This window comes from Etheostoma cragini, chromosome 3 (assembly GCF_013103735.1).
Source record: "Etheostoma cragini isolate CJK2018 chromosome 3, CSU_Ecrag_1.0, whole genome shotgun sequence".
In the NCBI taxonomy this organism is placed as follows: domain Eukaryota; kingdom Metazoa; phylum Chordata; class Actinopteri; order Perciformes; family Percidae; genus Etheostoma; species Etheostoma cragini.
This window is the reverse complement of record NC_048409.1, coordinates 11897793-11915018: the sequence shown is the minus strand read 5'-3', so window position 1 is coordinate 11915018 and position 17226 is coordinate 11897793. Positions and strand designations below refer to the sequence as shown.

Here is a 17226-nt window from a genome sequence, read left to right as displayed (position 1 = left end):
AAACAGCCTTTTAAAGAAGACCATTTACAAGTGTGTTCCACTTCTAGACTTCATTATGTTGATAATTTCCTTTAGTCATGTTGGATATGTTATCAGGGCAAATCCAGATTGCAATTTGTTGTATTGTTTGCACAGTTGTCAGAAGTGTGTAGATTGCAGAGCACACAAAATTAATAAGCGTCAGTTAACCTATTGATATGTCAATGTCATGTTATATGTCATGTGTGCATGAGAGATAAACAAACAACGCAGTAAACGCAAACATAACCTTTATTTTGTTTGTGTTTTGCAGCTCAGAATGTGACGGTGGAGGAGATCATCTCTTCCTACAAACAAGCTTGTCAGAAAGTCAACTGTAAACCCATACCCAAAGTGCTCAAACAGATACAGGTGAGGTTCAACGTAACACTAATTACAGGTGAATGGGCATATCAGCGCAACCACACAGACACACTCTAAAACCTTTTTAGCACAAACTAAACATTATAACCTTTATACGGGTAGGTCTTGTTGTAGTTCAGTTACATTAAAGATCCCATGGAATGAACATTTCAATACAACATTAAAATGCGTTGCCCCAGCCTGCCTATGGTCCCCCAGTGGCTAGAAATGCTGATAGGTGTAAACCAAGCTCTGGGTATCCTGCTCTGCTTTTGAGAAAATGAAAGCTCAGACGGGCCAATCTGGAATCTTGCATCTTATGAGGTCATAAGGGGCAAGGTTACTTTCCCTTTCTCTGCTTAGCCCACCCAGAGAATTTGGCCAGCCCATGAGAAAGAGAGAGACACCATGGCTTGAAAATAAGCAAAGCACGGCAGTTGGTCAAGGCCACACCCCCAGCCTCCACCTTGCCCCACCTCTCTCCTCAATAGCATTTAAGCTACAGACACAGAAAGGGCACATCCTAAGGAAAGCTCATTGTGGGACTAGCTCTAGTGGCTGTGATTCTGCGCAAGGCTGATGTTCGTGATAAAGACTTCAGATACAGTATTAGGGGAACTCTAAGGCCTGTATAAAAGCATCCAAAAAGCAGCATGTCATAAGAGCTTTAAGCTACATTAGTGTAAGCAAGGTGTACTTATTAAACTGGCAACTGAGTGTACTCTCTCTAGATATTTGTCCTTTGTTTGGCTGTTTTGTAACTTGATTCGTTGTTGTTGGTAAAGAAACATTTTCCTTTCACTCAATGAGGAAGTGCTGAGATGCTGAAGACCATGCCAGAAAAGGTGGTGAATGAAAAGGGTAGTTCCTACTTATGTTATTTGCCCCCTCTAGTGAAACGTCATAATCTCCTCTTAAATCCATTGGCAGAATGGAAAGCCATCACAACCCCAGCCTGCTGAGCTCCTGCTTTATCCCTGTAAAAAAAATTGCCCTAAAGCTTTAAACAAGAAATCAAGAAAATAAACTGCAAATCAATCGATAATCATGATTGTAAGTTGTAGCCTTAACATTTGGTATCTCTATTTGGCCTTATCACATTGCAGCAATCATAGGAACAGGTCTGAACAGTAAGTGTAGGGATTTGATGAAAACATTTTTTTTTTTATCAACACTAAACTTGAAGTTTATCTTTAGGTAATTCTAGCTGTTTGTCTATAGACAATGAAACTAAAAATAAAAGCTCAACCATATAACCTGGCCTGTTCTTTCCTGTTCAAAACATTTGAAGCAACACCAATATCCCTTGTGTTTCTAATACGGGTGTCAAGATTCCCCAAATCCTTGATTCAATTACATTTTTCATTCTAGGGTCACAATTTGATTTGATTCTCGATTTGTACTTAATCCATTTTTTTTTTTACTAGACTTGTATGTAATAATGTCTGACCCTTGTTCGCAATGTACCAGACAACATTGGCAGATTGACACATACTGAAACAATAACATATCTTCAGTCAACTGGAAACAAGACAATTTGTCAATAAAGTAAGACGCTTCGCACCACAGGAAGTTCTGTGTTTGATCCCCCAACGCTGTCTTCCATGCAGCACTGCCTAGATGGCACTACGATTAGGCACTGGTTAGTTATGGTTGAAAACAACGGTTGCAGCCTGAGCAGCCAGATAGGAAAGAGGGTGACTTGGTGAACGGCAGTCCGCTAACTTGTTGGTCTCTCTGATATAACCATTATAAGCTGCTCTGTTTAGGCTGCAAAAGGTGCATGCATGCTGAAATTCAACCGTGCGGTTTTGTTGGGATAAAGCTATAAGCGGAAGGAATATCCGCTAGCTGCTAGGCTAATGTGCAATGGCAGAGCTTGCAAACTGTGGCTTTTTTGTCGACAAGGTGAACGTTGTCAGTATAATTCACTCAAAATTCTAAATACTTCCAGAGGAAGTACTTATCTAGTACTGGCGGAGCTAAAAACACAATTGGGTGCTACTCATATCATGAGTTTTTTGATCATTGCCGCCCTTGATGCAGAAGCCATAACAACAGTGCGGGACCGCTAAGTAATGTTACTTATACGCCACTTATGTTTACCACAAGGCTTTATATAATAATAGAAACTAGTCCACTGCGCTGTGCTGTGCAGCCAGGAGTTGGACAAGAAGGCTGGAATCATTTTCTGGTAGATCCACTCAAAAAGTTGTTGGTTGAACAAAATTTAGTTCCAATTTAGTTCCACTTTGTTACTCTCACTATGACTCTAGAGTCGGCATGTGCTCCAAAGCTAATCGCCGTCTCTCTTTCACTTCTCACTCGCTTGACCACACACACACACACACACACACACACACACACACATACACATACACACAGACACACACACACGTATACACATGCCGGTTTGACGCCCACAACAGTGCACAAGTATAAACATCAGACCACTTACTTAGGCTCCGGTGAAAGCCCCTCGTGGAGCCTCTGCAGAACCATAAAATGTCTTAAATGTGTTCGGGCTTTTGGCATCAAGGCCCCTCAGTAACATTCTAAATATCAATTTGCAGCTTATTTTTTTATTTTTTCAAAAAGGCCTTCAACGTTTTATTTTCTGTCATTTTTATTACTTAAATTGCTTGATTTTTATTTTGAGGACATTTCTTAATTCTGTTTCAACCATGTGAAGCACTTTGTAACTTTGTTTTGAAAAGTGCTTTTTCACTTAAGTTTAACATTTGTATGGGGAATTGGTGGATGTGGTTGATCTGTATAGTGATAGGGTTAGGGCTTTTTCTACCCAATATAAAACTTGAGCACAGCGGAGAGAAAAAAAATGATTGGCCAGAGAAACCAAAAAAAACATTTATTTTATCTCCTTCTCAAGCAGATGTACCTTAAATTGCTGTCTACTTATCACCCCGTTTTAATGATGCTGGTAACCTGATACCATGATGGTACCAAAAAGAGGCATTCTGCAGAGTTTTCATGAAGCAACATGAGCAGATTTCTGCCTAGCTTCTTTGTGTCTAGAGGGAGATGAGCTGCGTTTGTTCTACCTCTGGACAATGATAGTGACCATGTAATTGTCATCTTTGAGCATAGACAGGCAATAATTCCACAGCCTGTGGTGGTAACACTCCTAGGTACACTGTTTCATGTGAGTGTATCAAAAGAATAATGGTCTGTTAAAATAAGAACCTCTGTGTAATTAAGACATGGATCTCTCTTTGTAAATACATTCCCCAGCCATTACTGGGAATTTTAATATTAATCTGATATAACTGATTCTTTTATGAAAAAAACAACAACAACGTGTAAATGCAAACTGGTATGTGCCTTTCTCTCTGCATGTATTTGTGTGAGAACATCCTGTCACCAAACCGATTCTCCTCTAGTCAAACAGAGGAGTTGGCAGCCCTAGCCTTTGCAGCAGGGATAGATTAGCACTTACTCCAGTTTGTTCTGTCGGTCACTGCAGGCTTTTGTGTATTACAACGGTAGATCACTTGTTACCGTTACAGGTTATGTTGGAGATTAGAGATCAACTGGTGGAAAAGCACCGTGTACTGACCAATCAATAATCGATTGATAAAGGTGTCACAGTACTTAGAAGATCCAGTGGAGTTCAGTGCGCAGAGAGAGAGAGGTGTTCTTATAAAAGTCAAAAATAATTAGAGACCGACAACCTGGTTAACATTCTCTGATTGGTATTTTTATGAAAAATGTAGACTTTTGGCAGAGAGGATTAACTATAGGCTATTTTTTGGCTTCTTGAGCCGTATGTTGCCAATGCTCACATTGTTTTTTATTGGTTTTTTATTTAAAAAAATGTATTTGCTCTCACGAACGCTTGCCACTGCCAGGGTTGCAACTTGAATAATGCAACATTTATGGAAAGAACAAGTGTAATTATGGTCAAATATTGTGTGCCTGACTGATGGGATGTGCTATTCATAAGCGTTGTGATTCATGTATTTACAGCGTCGGCTTTTTTGCCTGCAGCGACTGTATTGCATTCTGCCTGTTAAACCGTGCTTGTGTTTTTCATATTCATGTAGAATTATACTGTGCTCTTCTTATGTAAAATATGCGGCTTTGGTAGATGTTTGCGATTGGTCATGCTGCGCAAACACCATTTCTTTTATGTAAACCCACGCGCGCCACTGGATTATGAAACCTTGGGTTGATTAAACTAATTGATAACCACTGTCATGACACATCTTATGCAGGGCCGCGGTTATACAGTAAATATCCGCTGAAATAAATCCAGGGCATTGATCTTGATTCGTAGTACAGGCCTCTTGTCAGCTGAGAGAAAGAAGTTGGGTTAACATCTCAGCAACTTGTGGAAATGCACATCAACGTGCTAAGCTGCAGCTATGAGTTTCATTTAGTCCTTAAGTCTGGGTACATTTCCACTGGGACTTACCGGACCTGGGGTGGTCATCACAGAGGTGTTCTCTTTTTTCTTCTAACATATTCTGCTTTTTTGCGATTGCTTGTTTGCTCATGTCTGGCTTCTCTCCATCCCTCCCTGCCAATGTAGTCTTTTGGTCCACTACCGCCCCCTCCCATTTCTGCTTAGTCATCCTTGCAGTAACCAGGCACATAAACAAGCCAGTCAGACCTAATGGCTGACCAATGAGAAGGCAGTTTGCAGGAGAGTCAACCTTTTTAGAGTATTTTCCCTCTTTCACTCTAAATGCTTTCTTTATTAAGTCCAACTGCACGCGTGGCAGCTTGCCAGGAGCCCTACAGGTTATGTACGTTTCTGTGAAAGTTGTATCTCTGTGTGTTTATAAGGGTCACCATTTAGAAGCTGCATGTTGAATGCCTGCTCCGCAGCAACTTCCAACAGAGTCTTGAGACCTAGATACTTGGTAGCCTTCTGTCACATTTCTGCTGCAGCAATTCCCTCAGAGACAAGTGGGTTTCTCTGTTATGCAATGTCTCACACTGAGACACACCTACTTCTACAATGCCGTTAAAGCACAGACACGTTATTGTCATTTGGGGTGCAGTTTAAAGGTCATGCCAGCTGCATTATAGATCAGTGGCTGGACCTTTTGATAAGCTTAGCTTAGCGCAAATACTGTCCAAAGACAGAAGAGGTGCTGGTAGATTGATATTGTACCTCCAGGCAAAGCCAGGCTAACCAGTGGTTCTTACAGAATGGGTCTATTTTTTTTTTCCAGAGTTTCTGATCTTCAGGTCACTTGTTCCCCAGATAATTGGACAAAGATGGATGGATGGATGGTCTCTTGTTTTATTATTTCATTTTTATTTTTCAAACTTGTTTTCAGTTCAGGCTCATTCTGGTCAACACGTCCTCTGAAGGACGCTTTTTCATGGAAGATCCAGCCCGTGGATTTGGACTTAGCTATAAGGTCACAAGGTTTTCTCCTGCATTCCTACCTGTCTTTTTCTATTTGACCACCAGATTTCTTTATTGACCGAAATAAATAGGCTTGTAGAAGGTCCCTTAAATAAAATGCACTAATGAAAACAGTGCAAATATGTAACAGAGGCACAGTTTAGCAAAGGTAACTACAGAATGTAATTAATAAAGAAAGAGAACAATTAGTTCGATGTAGTCCACCCACAGCACACACACTCTCATACCACCACTCATGCTGAGGCACACTATGCGTCATGCACTATTTTGGGTTCTAGCCGCTCTGTCAAGAAGGTATTTAGACTGATAAAGTATTTCTCGCTGACCGGTGCCGTTTAAATTGTGAGAGAAGATGGTCTTGCTGTTTAATTGCCCAAAATGTGTGCCTGGTTGTGTGTACATAGTCAACACCATCTGGTTAATAAAGAACATCTAGAGTTTTTTAATCAAACAGTATTTCACAGAATGTACTGAGAAAATATATTTTTTACAGTACAACATTTTTCATTCATGGTTTTACAAATAAGCCTCACCGCAGAATTATCTTCTACAATAGTGTGTTTTGTGTCCGTTTTTCTTGCTGATTGTATTATGACAATACAATTTTTTTGATCAGGTATTTGTCCCATAACCTGATGTCTTTGCGACCCGTTGAGTCATGCACAAGGCCATGACCCTCTGTACAACTAAACCATCATCAGTATGTTCAGACACACAGATAAGTGGTAGTGTGGGACGAGGGCAGAGGTTATTGAGTTCATGCTGAATGGGCTGGGCAGTCAGTCGACTAGAGAGAGGGATTTGCCGGTAAATAGTTTCGAGGGCGGCACTCTGTTTTTGTGTTTGTATGGGTGGTTGGGTGTTTTATCAGGGCAAGAGGTTAAATATCTTTCCATCCTCTTGATCTGCAATACTCCGTTGTCGGGACTACATCACAGGATAAATGACATGGTCAAATTGTACACAGAGACAGACAGTTTACAAATGGAACATAAAACTGTCGAGTTGAGCCACATTTTCATCAGACAGGGTTGACTTGCTTTAACGTTGCTGAGCCAACCGAATCGTGAACAGGTGTTGTTGCTACTTCTGTCAACAAAAAAAAAAAGAAGGAACGTTTTTAAAACTTATGCTGTGTTTGGCTTTAAGTACTTTTTTAGCTTTAACCAACTGACACTTTGCTCGTTTGAAAGCCATGATATCCCTCTTTCATGGGTGGGCCAAATTCTCTGGGCGGGCAAAGCAGATAAATGGGAGGTAATCTTGTCCGTTATGACCTCATAAGGGGCAAGATTCCAGATTGGCCCATCTGAGCTTTAATTTTCTCAAAGGCAGAGCAGGATACCCAGGGCTCGGTTAACACCAATTGCCATTTCTAGCCACTGGGGGACCATAGGCAGGCTGGGGGAACTCAAATTAATATTAAAAAATCTCATAAAGTGACATTTTAATGCCTTGGGACCTTTGAGTTACTGCTGATGTACACCAAACATTCCCTGCTGCTTTAGGAAATGCAATGTATTGTGTGGTCATCAAGGGAAACATCTTTTACCTTTCTATGCTGTCCTGTGGAAAACCATGCCAGCAAGTCTTGAATGATCACAGTTAGTCATGGCTTAGCTTGCTGCAAGTGCCTATAGTACCAGAACTCAAAATACAGTGACACACACAGAGGTGAGATGATCAAACGTGTCCTGCAGGTGCTTTTCTGAAAAGCAAACGTGTCTTAGTTTGCACATGATCTGTATTTTATCTCCAGTACCAATGTATTGTATTGCCTCCTGTGTGATGTGAAAGCTTCAACATGTGAAAAGCAAAGTTGGCTTCCATAGGGTAATATACAAATTCAACATCTACTGACACTGCTTCTTTTTGTTCCTGTAGGAACTGAAAGACCTGACTCAGCGAAACGAATGCTTAGATCTAAAAGGTAAGCACCAAAATAACAGCCTTAAAGTCATACTATAAATTCAACTTGTGGGAATCAACAGATAACAATACTTTTTTACATTGGGAGATTCGTTTTTTACAAATGTTATCAACCTTATCAACGTGTCTTTAGGTGAGAAGCTGGACTACAAAGCATGTGAGTCTCTGGAAGAGATTTTGAAGAGGGTCCAATTTAAAGTGATAGACCTGGAGCAGACCAACCTGGACGAAGATGTAAGAAGATCCTGTCTTTAAAATCTGTCTGTCTCAATCCCATCCTTCATTTCTCTCATGCAACTAGCATACTTCCATCTTTCATCCGTCATTTATGCCTGTCTCTCTTTCACCGTTTCTTTCTGCCATCAAATCACACTGATCCTCTTTTTCACTCTCACTGTACTGGGAGGATTTGGAGTTTGTCATGGGTTTTCTGATTACTCCGGCTGTCCACTTGTGTAAACACCATTAGTGATGTTTGGGCTGTAGACATGCACAGCGACTGTGCTGCAGTGTGGAGCAGAGGGACACAGGTCTTGACCACTTCCTTTCACAAAGAACTCCAAATATACTACATTCACAGACACAAGCTCTGCTTGAGTCACATTGGATATGGTTCTTTAGTGTACCAAGGGTCACTTTAATTACTGCTCATTATTTTATTCATGTCTGGCAAAGCCATGTCAGGACTTTCACCCAACCGCAGAATTGATTTAGGCCGAACTCCCCTGCTGTATTTCAGGACACTTGTAGATGGTATAGTCCTGTCTTTAGAGACATATGCTGATTCATATAAATGTGCAGTGTGATTTAATTTCCATGAAAGTGAAGATGAAATAAAGGTATCCTGTGAAGTTTTTGATCACTATTAGTGCTATGAGCAATGTCTTCAAGATCCCAATTTTTTTCGTATCATATGGATGCACACAAGGACACCCAGGATACACGCCGTAGATGGTTTTATACTATTCCACTGTTTTTTGTCAAAACACACCTAGAAAATCATCAACAAAGCCAGGGAACAAGAATACTGCTAACAAGTAAGCATGGATGTCAACAATACAGGTTTCCAATTATTTCAAAGATCTGCTCTGCAATTGTTATATGTTGTAGGAAATGCTTTCGGCATATTTGTTAGACCTCAAAGATACACAGTCTAGTTTAGTAGAAAACAGTTAACTTAAAACATAACCTAAAAACTACACATGGTACCTTTTTTAGATCATGCTACAAACCGCTTTGAATTATTAATTATCAGGTGGTAACAGTGACATAAACAGTGTCTTGATGGAGATCAGTATTATATAATATGAGGGATTAAATAAGTGTCCCCAGCCCTATTTGTGTAGAGGGGGTTCCTCCGATGTGCTAAACTAATATAATTCACCCAACAACTTAAAGATAACGAGAACACTTTTAAATATCAGGTGTAAAGCAAAGACCCATGATTTGGATGTCATTATCAAGATGATGTATCTAGAGACAGATCAAGTTGTTTACCAGGAGTTGTCTCCCTGTGCGTAGGTCCAGCCTCACAAAATGACATAGCAAAATGTGCCACCAGTCCACGAGAACTCACAAATGGAACGCTTAATTTTACCCAGTTGTATGCAGGAACATTTTATTGTGTAATTTTACTTCACCTGCAGCAAATCGCAACAATTACAACTCTGATTTGGTTTCATAGTATTGTTTTAGTTATTTTTATTTTTTATACATAGAACACTTTTTTAACAGATCTTCATTTTAGAAAATACACACACAGCTTACACACATGAAAACACCAGAGCTTCAAGTAATACAAACAAATGCAGCGTGACATAAGCATTTTTTTCACCCAACATGGAGCGCTGCCCCAGAAGTCTAAAGTGGTTGAATGAGTCAGTGACTGACTTACCAGAGAGCAGTGTCTCAGTCTAAGACTAGTGTCCCGCCTTGGGTTTAGATGAAATGATACGCTGAATGGAGAAAACCATGTGTTGAAAGGAGAAAAGGAAGTTGGGAGCAAAGAGGAAGGTGGGATGGAAAAGGAATCAAATGGGGAAGTGAGAAGATGGAAGTGATAAATAAATACAGTAGATGGCTTGATTTGGCAGGGCCACAGTAGGGGCCTCTTGTTGGGAATGATATGGCAAATTGAAAAGAGAATGAATAGTTTTAAATAGATGTTTTAGGAAACGTTCGGAGGAGCAGCAATGGGGAGCTTTAACAGGCTGGCTATTTTTGGGCTGGATGTGACTCATCTTTCCCCACCCTGTATATAAACACACTTGTATATACTTGGTAATGTTTCCCAGTAAACACACACACTAAGGATAAAAGGTTATGAGATGCTAGGCAGCAGGCTGTCTGATTTTGTTACTCATCAGCCTTAGTGCTGGATAAACTCATACGTTCATACATCCATTTTATTCTGCTAGTCACATCCTGAAATTGGCTGCACACAAGAGCAAATTCATCACTGGCTATTGATTCTGGTGGTTAAGTTTGCTTTTACAGTAGCTGTTGCTGAGTAAAAGACACGGAATCCACACATTAAAGTTAAAGACCCTGTAGCTCATTTTGCTGTTAAAACATGCTTAGAACTTGTTGAAACTAGAAGGGAATTTAGAGAGCGCAGACCTCCGCCAAGGCATGCCCTATTTCACAATGTTAATGAAGTGTGAATGTTCCCAGTCCGGAACTAACATTTCAAAATATTCTAACACCACATTAATGTAGCAAAAAGTCCCTATTTCACAATGTTCACAAAAATGAATGAAAATGAAAAAGTATATTTGCCCCGTGATTCAGATCCACTCCAAAATGTAATGGGTTCTTCCTTGGCCCATGCTACACCCTTCCCCTTAGTTCCATGAAAATCAGGCCACTAGTTTTCTGTAACCCTGGCTGTGGCACATTTCGAATACTTCCGTCAGAACACTGCTAGTGTGCACTGACCACTTTCGATGGTTAGTAATGTCCCAAAAAGAACCATTTCGTTGAAACACTTACCGGAAATTGACAAGTGCATGTAATGTTACACTAATTATCTCGACCTAATAATTATGTTGGCTTCAGTCAGTGAGGAACATGTAAGAAATGCATTAGACAACAGTAAAATGTTTTGTATTACCACTGTTACTTACATTTATACTGTTGAGGTGTCGTCGCTGCTCCAGCTGTCTCGGTTGAGTCGTCCGCCATTTTCTTTAACTCTGAAAAAATTGCCGACGTCCCTGGTCCATCCCCTTTGTAGTCAAGATGGCGCCTGTTTAGTGCGAGTAGGGTCCATTGTTCCACACTGAACTTTATGACGATTTCATCCAGGGTCATCCAGCTACTTTCAGTGCACTGAGTTCTCGCGTTATCTACACTATGTACTTAAAACTAAGTGTTTGAAGTGTGCAAGTAGGCAGTTTGAGACACAGCCCCTGCTGACAAACATACAAAGGGACAAATCAAATCCTGAACATACCCTTGGTGGAGCCAAAAAAAGCAGAATAACCAGACATTCACCACTCAGTGTCATCAACACCTTTAAACAGTCAGTGTGTCAGTAATAGATGAAAGAGATGCAGCCACGGCAATACTCTGATCACATGAGTGTACTTTGGCTGCATCACCGACATTTCACTTTAGTCCTTTACTGTATCTGCTCCTTTACCAAACAGGATTTTATTCCCCATGATTTTGCACATTTATCCTCTCATTTAATCTTTACATTTATAACTACAAGAGTATAGCTGAACAACAATTAACCGATTACTTATTCAACATAAAATATATATTTTTATACTCAAATATATAAAACCTTTTGTATTTTTTAAACCAAAAATGCCAAACCTTTGGTGGTTCCAAGCTTTTCTAATGGATATATTTATATAATAGCGCGCTACAGGAAATAGAGATAGTCAGAGAGTGAAGGCGATTAGCTTCGGCGCAAGTACCGACTGTAGAGTCATAGTGAGAGAAGCAAAGTGTCTCCTCTGTGCTTTCTGACCACGGTAAGACATCTGTAGCAGGAAAAGTTAACCCTTGCCTTGATTTCATGTTGTTTATGGAGAAATGAAACACTACAAAGCTAGCGTAGGTGAGGAATTAAAAAGCTTTTCAGTTTCATAAGTGACAGTAAAGTAAATATCTTTGGATTTTGGTTTGATGATCTGACAAAGAAATTATAACCTCATTTTCAACTCTTTTCTGATTTTGATGAATCAATAGTTGAAATAATAATTGTAAGTTGCAACCAAACTCTAAAAGGAACTTCATTGAATGTTATATCCAGAAGAATCTAGAAGAAAGGAGCTGTTACACTGTTCATTTTCACATGTTCACTACTTTAATTTTCACTGTGGACACCACAGTAGCCCAGACAGGTGTCTCTTTACCCCCACCTGAGGCAGCTTAAACACCTCAGCCGGTTTCACTTATTCTGAAGGACTGTTACCACGGCAACCACAACTGCCCCAGACTATATCATGTAACATCTCTTTCAGGGTTTTGACACTGTGACAACTGTGAGACTTGTTTAAAACGGTTGGACTTAAATCTGAAATATCATAATGGTTAATATATCTCGCCTATTCTCTGTCTGTGCTTCTCAGGGTGCATCAGCCCTGTTTGACATGATCGAGTACTATGAGTCAGCCACACATCTCAACATCTCCTTCAACAAGCACATTGGCACACGGGGATGGCAGGCCGCAGCTCACATGATGAGAAAGGTGAGAGATCATCCTCTACATGGAAAAAGAACAAGATGGTAATAGGAAAGGATTTATTAATAGATCAACAAAATACTCCGAAGAGTAAAGTATGATCAGTTCTTTCCAAAAATTTCCCAAGATTGTAAAAGACACATTAAAATAGTTACACAAAATTAAACAATCAACTACATTACTGCAAACTAAACCATAATTTAAGATTACACATACATGAAAATGCCATTTATAACACATAAGTCATGTTTTTGTTTCTTCAGTGCTCTGGTGTCACAACAAGTCCAATGAATATTTAAAGATGTGCCTCGTTTCAAAACAACTGTAAAATATTCTAATAGGTAATAATGTTAAGAAAAATAAGTGCAACGGTAAATAGAGAAGACAGGAAAATGGCAACGGGTATATTGCCATTAGAGGGCAGTCAGGATGAACAATAAAAGTAATTATTTGCAAAATAAAAAGGGTGTGGTGTACTACACTGATCTGTTTCTTGTCTTATGTGAGAAAGTTCTTCAGCCTTAAGACTTACTTACTTACTGAGTGCTGTATTTAATGTTATGCATGATGTTTGCCCAAAAAATAGGGTGTTCGGTCTCAAATACCACTGACTTGTATTTTCATCTACTTCTGTAGTTTTATCTTTTTGCCCAGGGGCAAAGATTGATCTGTCCATTGTTATTCATGTCTGGCTGAACTTGTGTAGTGCAGCGCTGCTATTTTCTGTCACAACTCAGGTGTAGTAGTGGACCTTTCCTCCCTTGCAAATGCACTTCAGTCTCAACTGTGAAAAATACAAATGGTTTATGCAGACAAACACATGAAAATATTACTACTCTAACAATATAGGTATAAAAAAATTGAAGGAAGTGTTGATTGTATGTCAGAGGAATAGAGAGGGTGAAGCCACTCTACAAAAACTTATTTCATACAGTTGTTTCTGTATAGTTCTATACTGTATAATAGGTTAAGGTGTAAGATAAAGTGTGTGAGATGATACATGCAAAAAAAACAGATGATTAACAATGTATGAAAAGTTTCATTTTTGTAGTAGGTTACTAGATTGTGGAGTTAATGGATGCTTTTGGCTTGGCTGAAGCTCACTGTGATGTGTCCTGGCAGTGGACCGCAGTGAACAACACGGTTTGCCAAATCACAAAATACTTTGCAGCCTTTGTTATTAATATTTTGGCCTATTTCTTTGGGTATTTTAAAATATTTGCTTCATTATTACACCTTATTACTTATTATCAGTTACAGTGAGAGAAGCTTGTCTCTCATAGGATCACTGTTTTCTACAAGCCTTGCCTGTCTGATGATCAACAAAAAGCTGTCCGGAGACACCAGCCTGTAGATTGTTTGTGTCGTTGCTTGTCAATAAAAAGTTGCAGTAGCTAATTTCAGCAAAGCGCAAAAGATCTTATCACACTAACTCTTTGTCAAGTGTTTGTCCTTGAATCCCAGAGGTAAAGCCTGGGATAAAGCAGATGAAAACCAATATTGAAGTGCCTTTAATCCGTGCAATAATGTGCATACACATCAACTTTGTCATTCACATTTGTTTATTTGAGGCTAATGTTTTATGTATGGAGTCTGATGAAGCTTTTAGCTGGTGCTCATTGTTTTACGGTAGTAGCTACATGCGTAATCACAGCTAACAAGTGGGTATGGGATTAGGCAAAGCAGAATGTGTGTTTATGTGTGTGTTGACCCTCTTTCTGACCAAGTAGTTACAGGAACAGTCCACTTCTAAATAGTTCTAACTACTTTCCCCAAAACCGTTTTTTGAGAAAAAACCCAAAACTTTATTTTATCGTCCAGTTTGACAGTCCGTTATCACGGAAAAAGAACATAAATAAACTACTTTTAATGTAGATTTTCTTTAGGGCTTTATTATATGGTATCAGATTGGTGCATAAACTCAAGTACTTCCCAATACCAGCATTTTAGGCAGTATCGGAGGCGTTGCTAGTATCGGAACATCTCTATAAAACAACAACAGCATGGAGAAGGCCATCGGAATGTTCCTGTTGTGCCTTGCAGGGATCCTCATAACGGAGTTTGGACGCCAACGTTTAAAGACTAGGCTGGAGTACTTCACTGAGAAACACAGAAGACGAAGGCACTAGCGTAATATGATCCTCCGCATCAGTCTCTTTTCAGAGTTCAGCATTCCGTCCATTCTCGTAGTAATTCACATAGTCAAGTAATTATTCAAGTAGTCAATGTTTTTCTACAGACGGCATGGCTTCAACAGATGTTGCGCTGTGGGGGCATGACCAATGAATGTAGACCTAGGTCATAAGGGTAGGAGGAGCTGAAAGATTTACAGGAAATGCGTTCAGAGGAATTTAATAATCACCAAATTGGTCCTGTCAGAACACAAGAAAAAAAAGGGTTCTATGAACGTTATGTTGGAAGAACTGCAAAAAAACCTCCTGTCGGAAAGCAGCTTGAGTCAGATGTTACAGGTCATCTACTTTCATAAAGTCCACAGGACAACCTCATCTCAAAATGCCATTTTGACCTTGTTTAACTATACTCCCTGTCCTTTATAAATGTGTTATTTTATTGCCCTTAAGAACACAAAGATTGTTTTTATTACAACAATAAGGACATTGTTTCACACACTCTTTTCCCTGCATACAAAATGAATTGTATCTCTGTTGGTGATTCCCTGCCAGACGAGCTCTCTGCAGTATCTCGATGCACGTAACACTCCCCTGCTGGACCACTCGGCTCCCTTCGTAGCACGAGCGCTCAGGATCAGTGGCAGCCTGGCAGTCCTCCACCTGGAGAACGCTGGTCTGTCTGGCAGACCGCTCATGTTGCTGGGTAAGATGGGCAGAGAGGTTTCTCTTCTCAGCCCTGCTTTCAGCATTGGAGATTCCTATTTCAAGAGTTTAGCCCTCCAATCTTAACATTTTGTTTTTCTTCTCCCCCCTCCTTCCTTTATAATTTGTTTTCCTGGACAGCTACGGCTCTGAAGATGAATATGAACCTGCGGGAGTTGTACCTAGCAGACAACAAGCTCAATGGCCTGCAGGACTCGGCCCAACTTGGAAACTTGCTCAAGTTCAACTACAACATTCAGATCCTGGACCTGCGCAACAACCACATCCTAGACTCCGGTACACGACAGTGATAGAGTACACATACTGCAGCATTATTGTATTATAGTCATTATAGTTTTCACAAACTCCGTTAAAATGAGTTTATTAATCCTTGTGGGGAAATTAGTTAATTGCAGCAACACTACTACTATGAGAAATAGAATGAAAGCAATGCACATATTGTGCAAAAGTATACTAAATACATCTTTAATAGGCGGCATATGAGCATGTGTTCCATAGTGTGGCATGTTGGCTAGTACAAACCAGTAAAGCAACTGGGCCCTAATCTCATATTTTCAGAACATGTTATTTACCAGCTACAGCAAAGAGTTGTTGTGTTTCTAAAGAGAAGGTAATGAATCGAGTTTGATCATCTGCTCACTGATTTGAACATGACAGGCTGGTTGGCTGTTTTAAGCTCAACCACAGTCATATTATGTTTGATAATAATTTCCATTCAGAATATGATTAACTGACTTTTGTTTGCTTCCCAGTTCAAACAGTAAAGAATTACATTTTACCTTTTTTGTTTTGTTTGACAGATAATCATATTTATATAATTGTCACCACAGAATACCGTATAGTGCCATTCATTTGGATTAAACAGCATTACGTGGCCAAACAAATATCCCTGTTTAGAGTTCTGCATAACAGACTGACTAATGAGCTAAAAATAACCAAGTCTTGGTATAAAAATGTGTTTCTAGCTTTGCGTTTCAAATTATTGAAGAATTCTTTTAATTCACATGATTGTTTTGTTGAAATGGTGTTATTTTAAAGTTAAATACAAATGTACTTACTCTGTCTGTTTCTCCGTTTGTCATCACAGGTCTGGCCTACGTGTGCGAAGGACTAAAAGAGCAGAGGAAAGGTCTCGTCACTTTGGTGCTATGGAACAACCAGCTCACACACAATGGCATGGGCTACCTCGCTGCTGCACTGGTACAAACACACACACACACACACACACACACACACACACACACTTATCAGAGATGTTAAGAGGAAAATTGTGGCTATGTATGTCTCTAACAGCTTAGGCAGGGAGGATTCAAATTGCAATTGTCAGTCAAAATGGACCTTTGCTGTTTGTTTTTCCTCTTTTCTGCTCACATCAGGTCATGTTTGTCAGCTGGCCCTTACTGGCCAGCTTACTTCCACATGGACATGTTGTACTCTAGCTCAGTCTGTCTACACCTGGTATGACTTCTGTTTATTTAATGTATACAGTTGACCCAGTAAAACCGAGAAAGGGCGAGAGTGATCTGCGAAAGACAATATTTGAACACAGAATTTGCTCTTTAGTGTCTGAAGGATCTTGTAAAAAGCAAATAAGATTAACAACTGTTTCATTGTTAGATGAATGAGTCATATTTGCATTTCACTCGAGAAATCGATATCCGATTTCTTTGTGTAAACTTGCCGGTAAAAGGTGTGTTGGTGAAAGATTTTTGTAATGACTAAATTGGCGTAGTGACGTCTGGTTTGACTGGATTTCCACATAAGCTTCTCATAAATGCAGCCTACATTTTGTGCAGTCATATTTCACTCAGTTAACAGATGTGAGACCAAGGCATAGCTATCAAGACATTATCTTCACACTCATTGTTCACTCAGTGTTTCTACAGACAGACAGACAGGTTGACTGACTGACTGACTGACTACTTACTTTCATAAAGTGCCCTTACAGTAAAGTTAGATTTTA

At 39.7% G+C, this 17226-nt stretch overlaps 1 protein-coding gene across 6 annotated transcripts in view; it reads left to right on the top strand.

Annotated features, from left to right (window-relative positions):
- ppp1r37 (protein phosphatase 1, regulatory subunit 37) overlaps positions 1–17226 on the top strand; it is a 48195-nt gene that overhangs the window by 18348 nt on the left and 12621 nt on the right. For all 6 annotated transcript variants that reach the window (XM_034867607.1, XM_034867605.1, XM_034867606.1 and 3 more), the window contains 7 exons: positions 293–390; positions 7667–7712; positions 7845–7945; positions 12295–12414; positions 15093–15243; positions 15384–15539; positions 16351–16463. In XM_034867607.1, coding sequence (XP_034723498.1) covers positions 293–390; positions 7667–7712; positions 7845–7945; positions 12295–12414; positions 15093–15243; positions 15384–15539; positions 16351–16463 — 785 coding nt within the window. The remainder of the gene's footprint in view (positions 1–292; positions 391–7666; positions 7713–7844; positions 7946–12294; positions 12415–15092; positions 15244–15383; positions 15540–16350; positions 16464–17226) is intronic.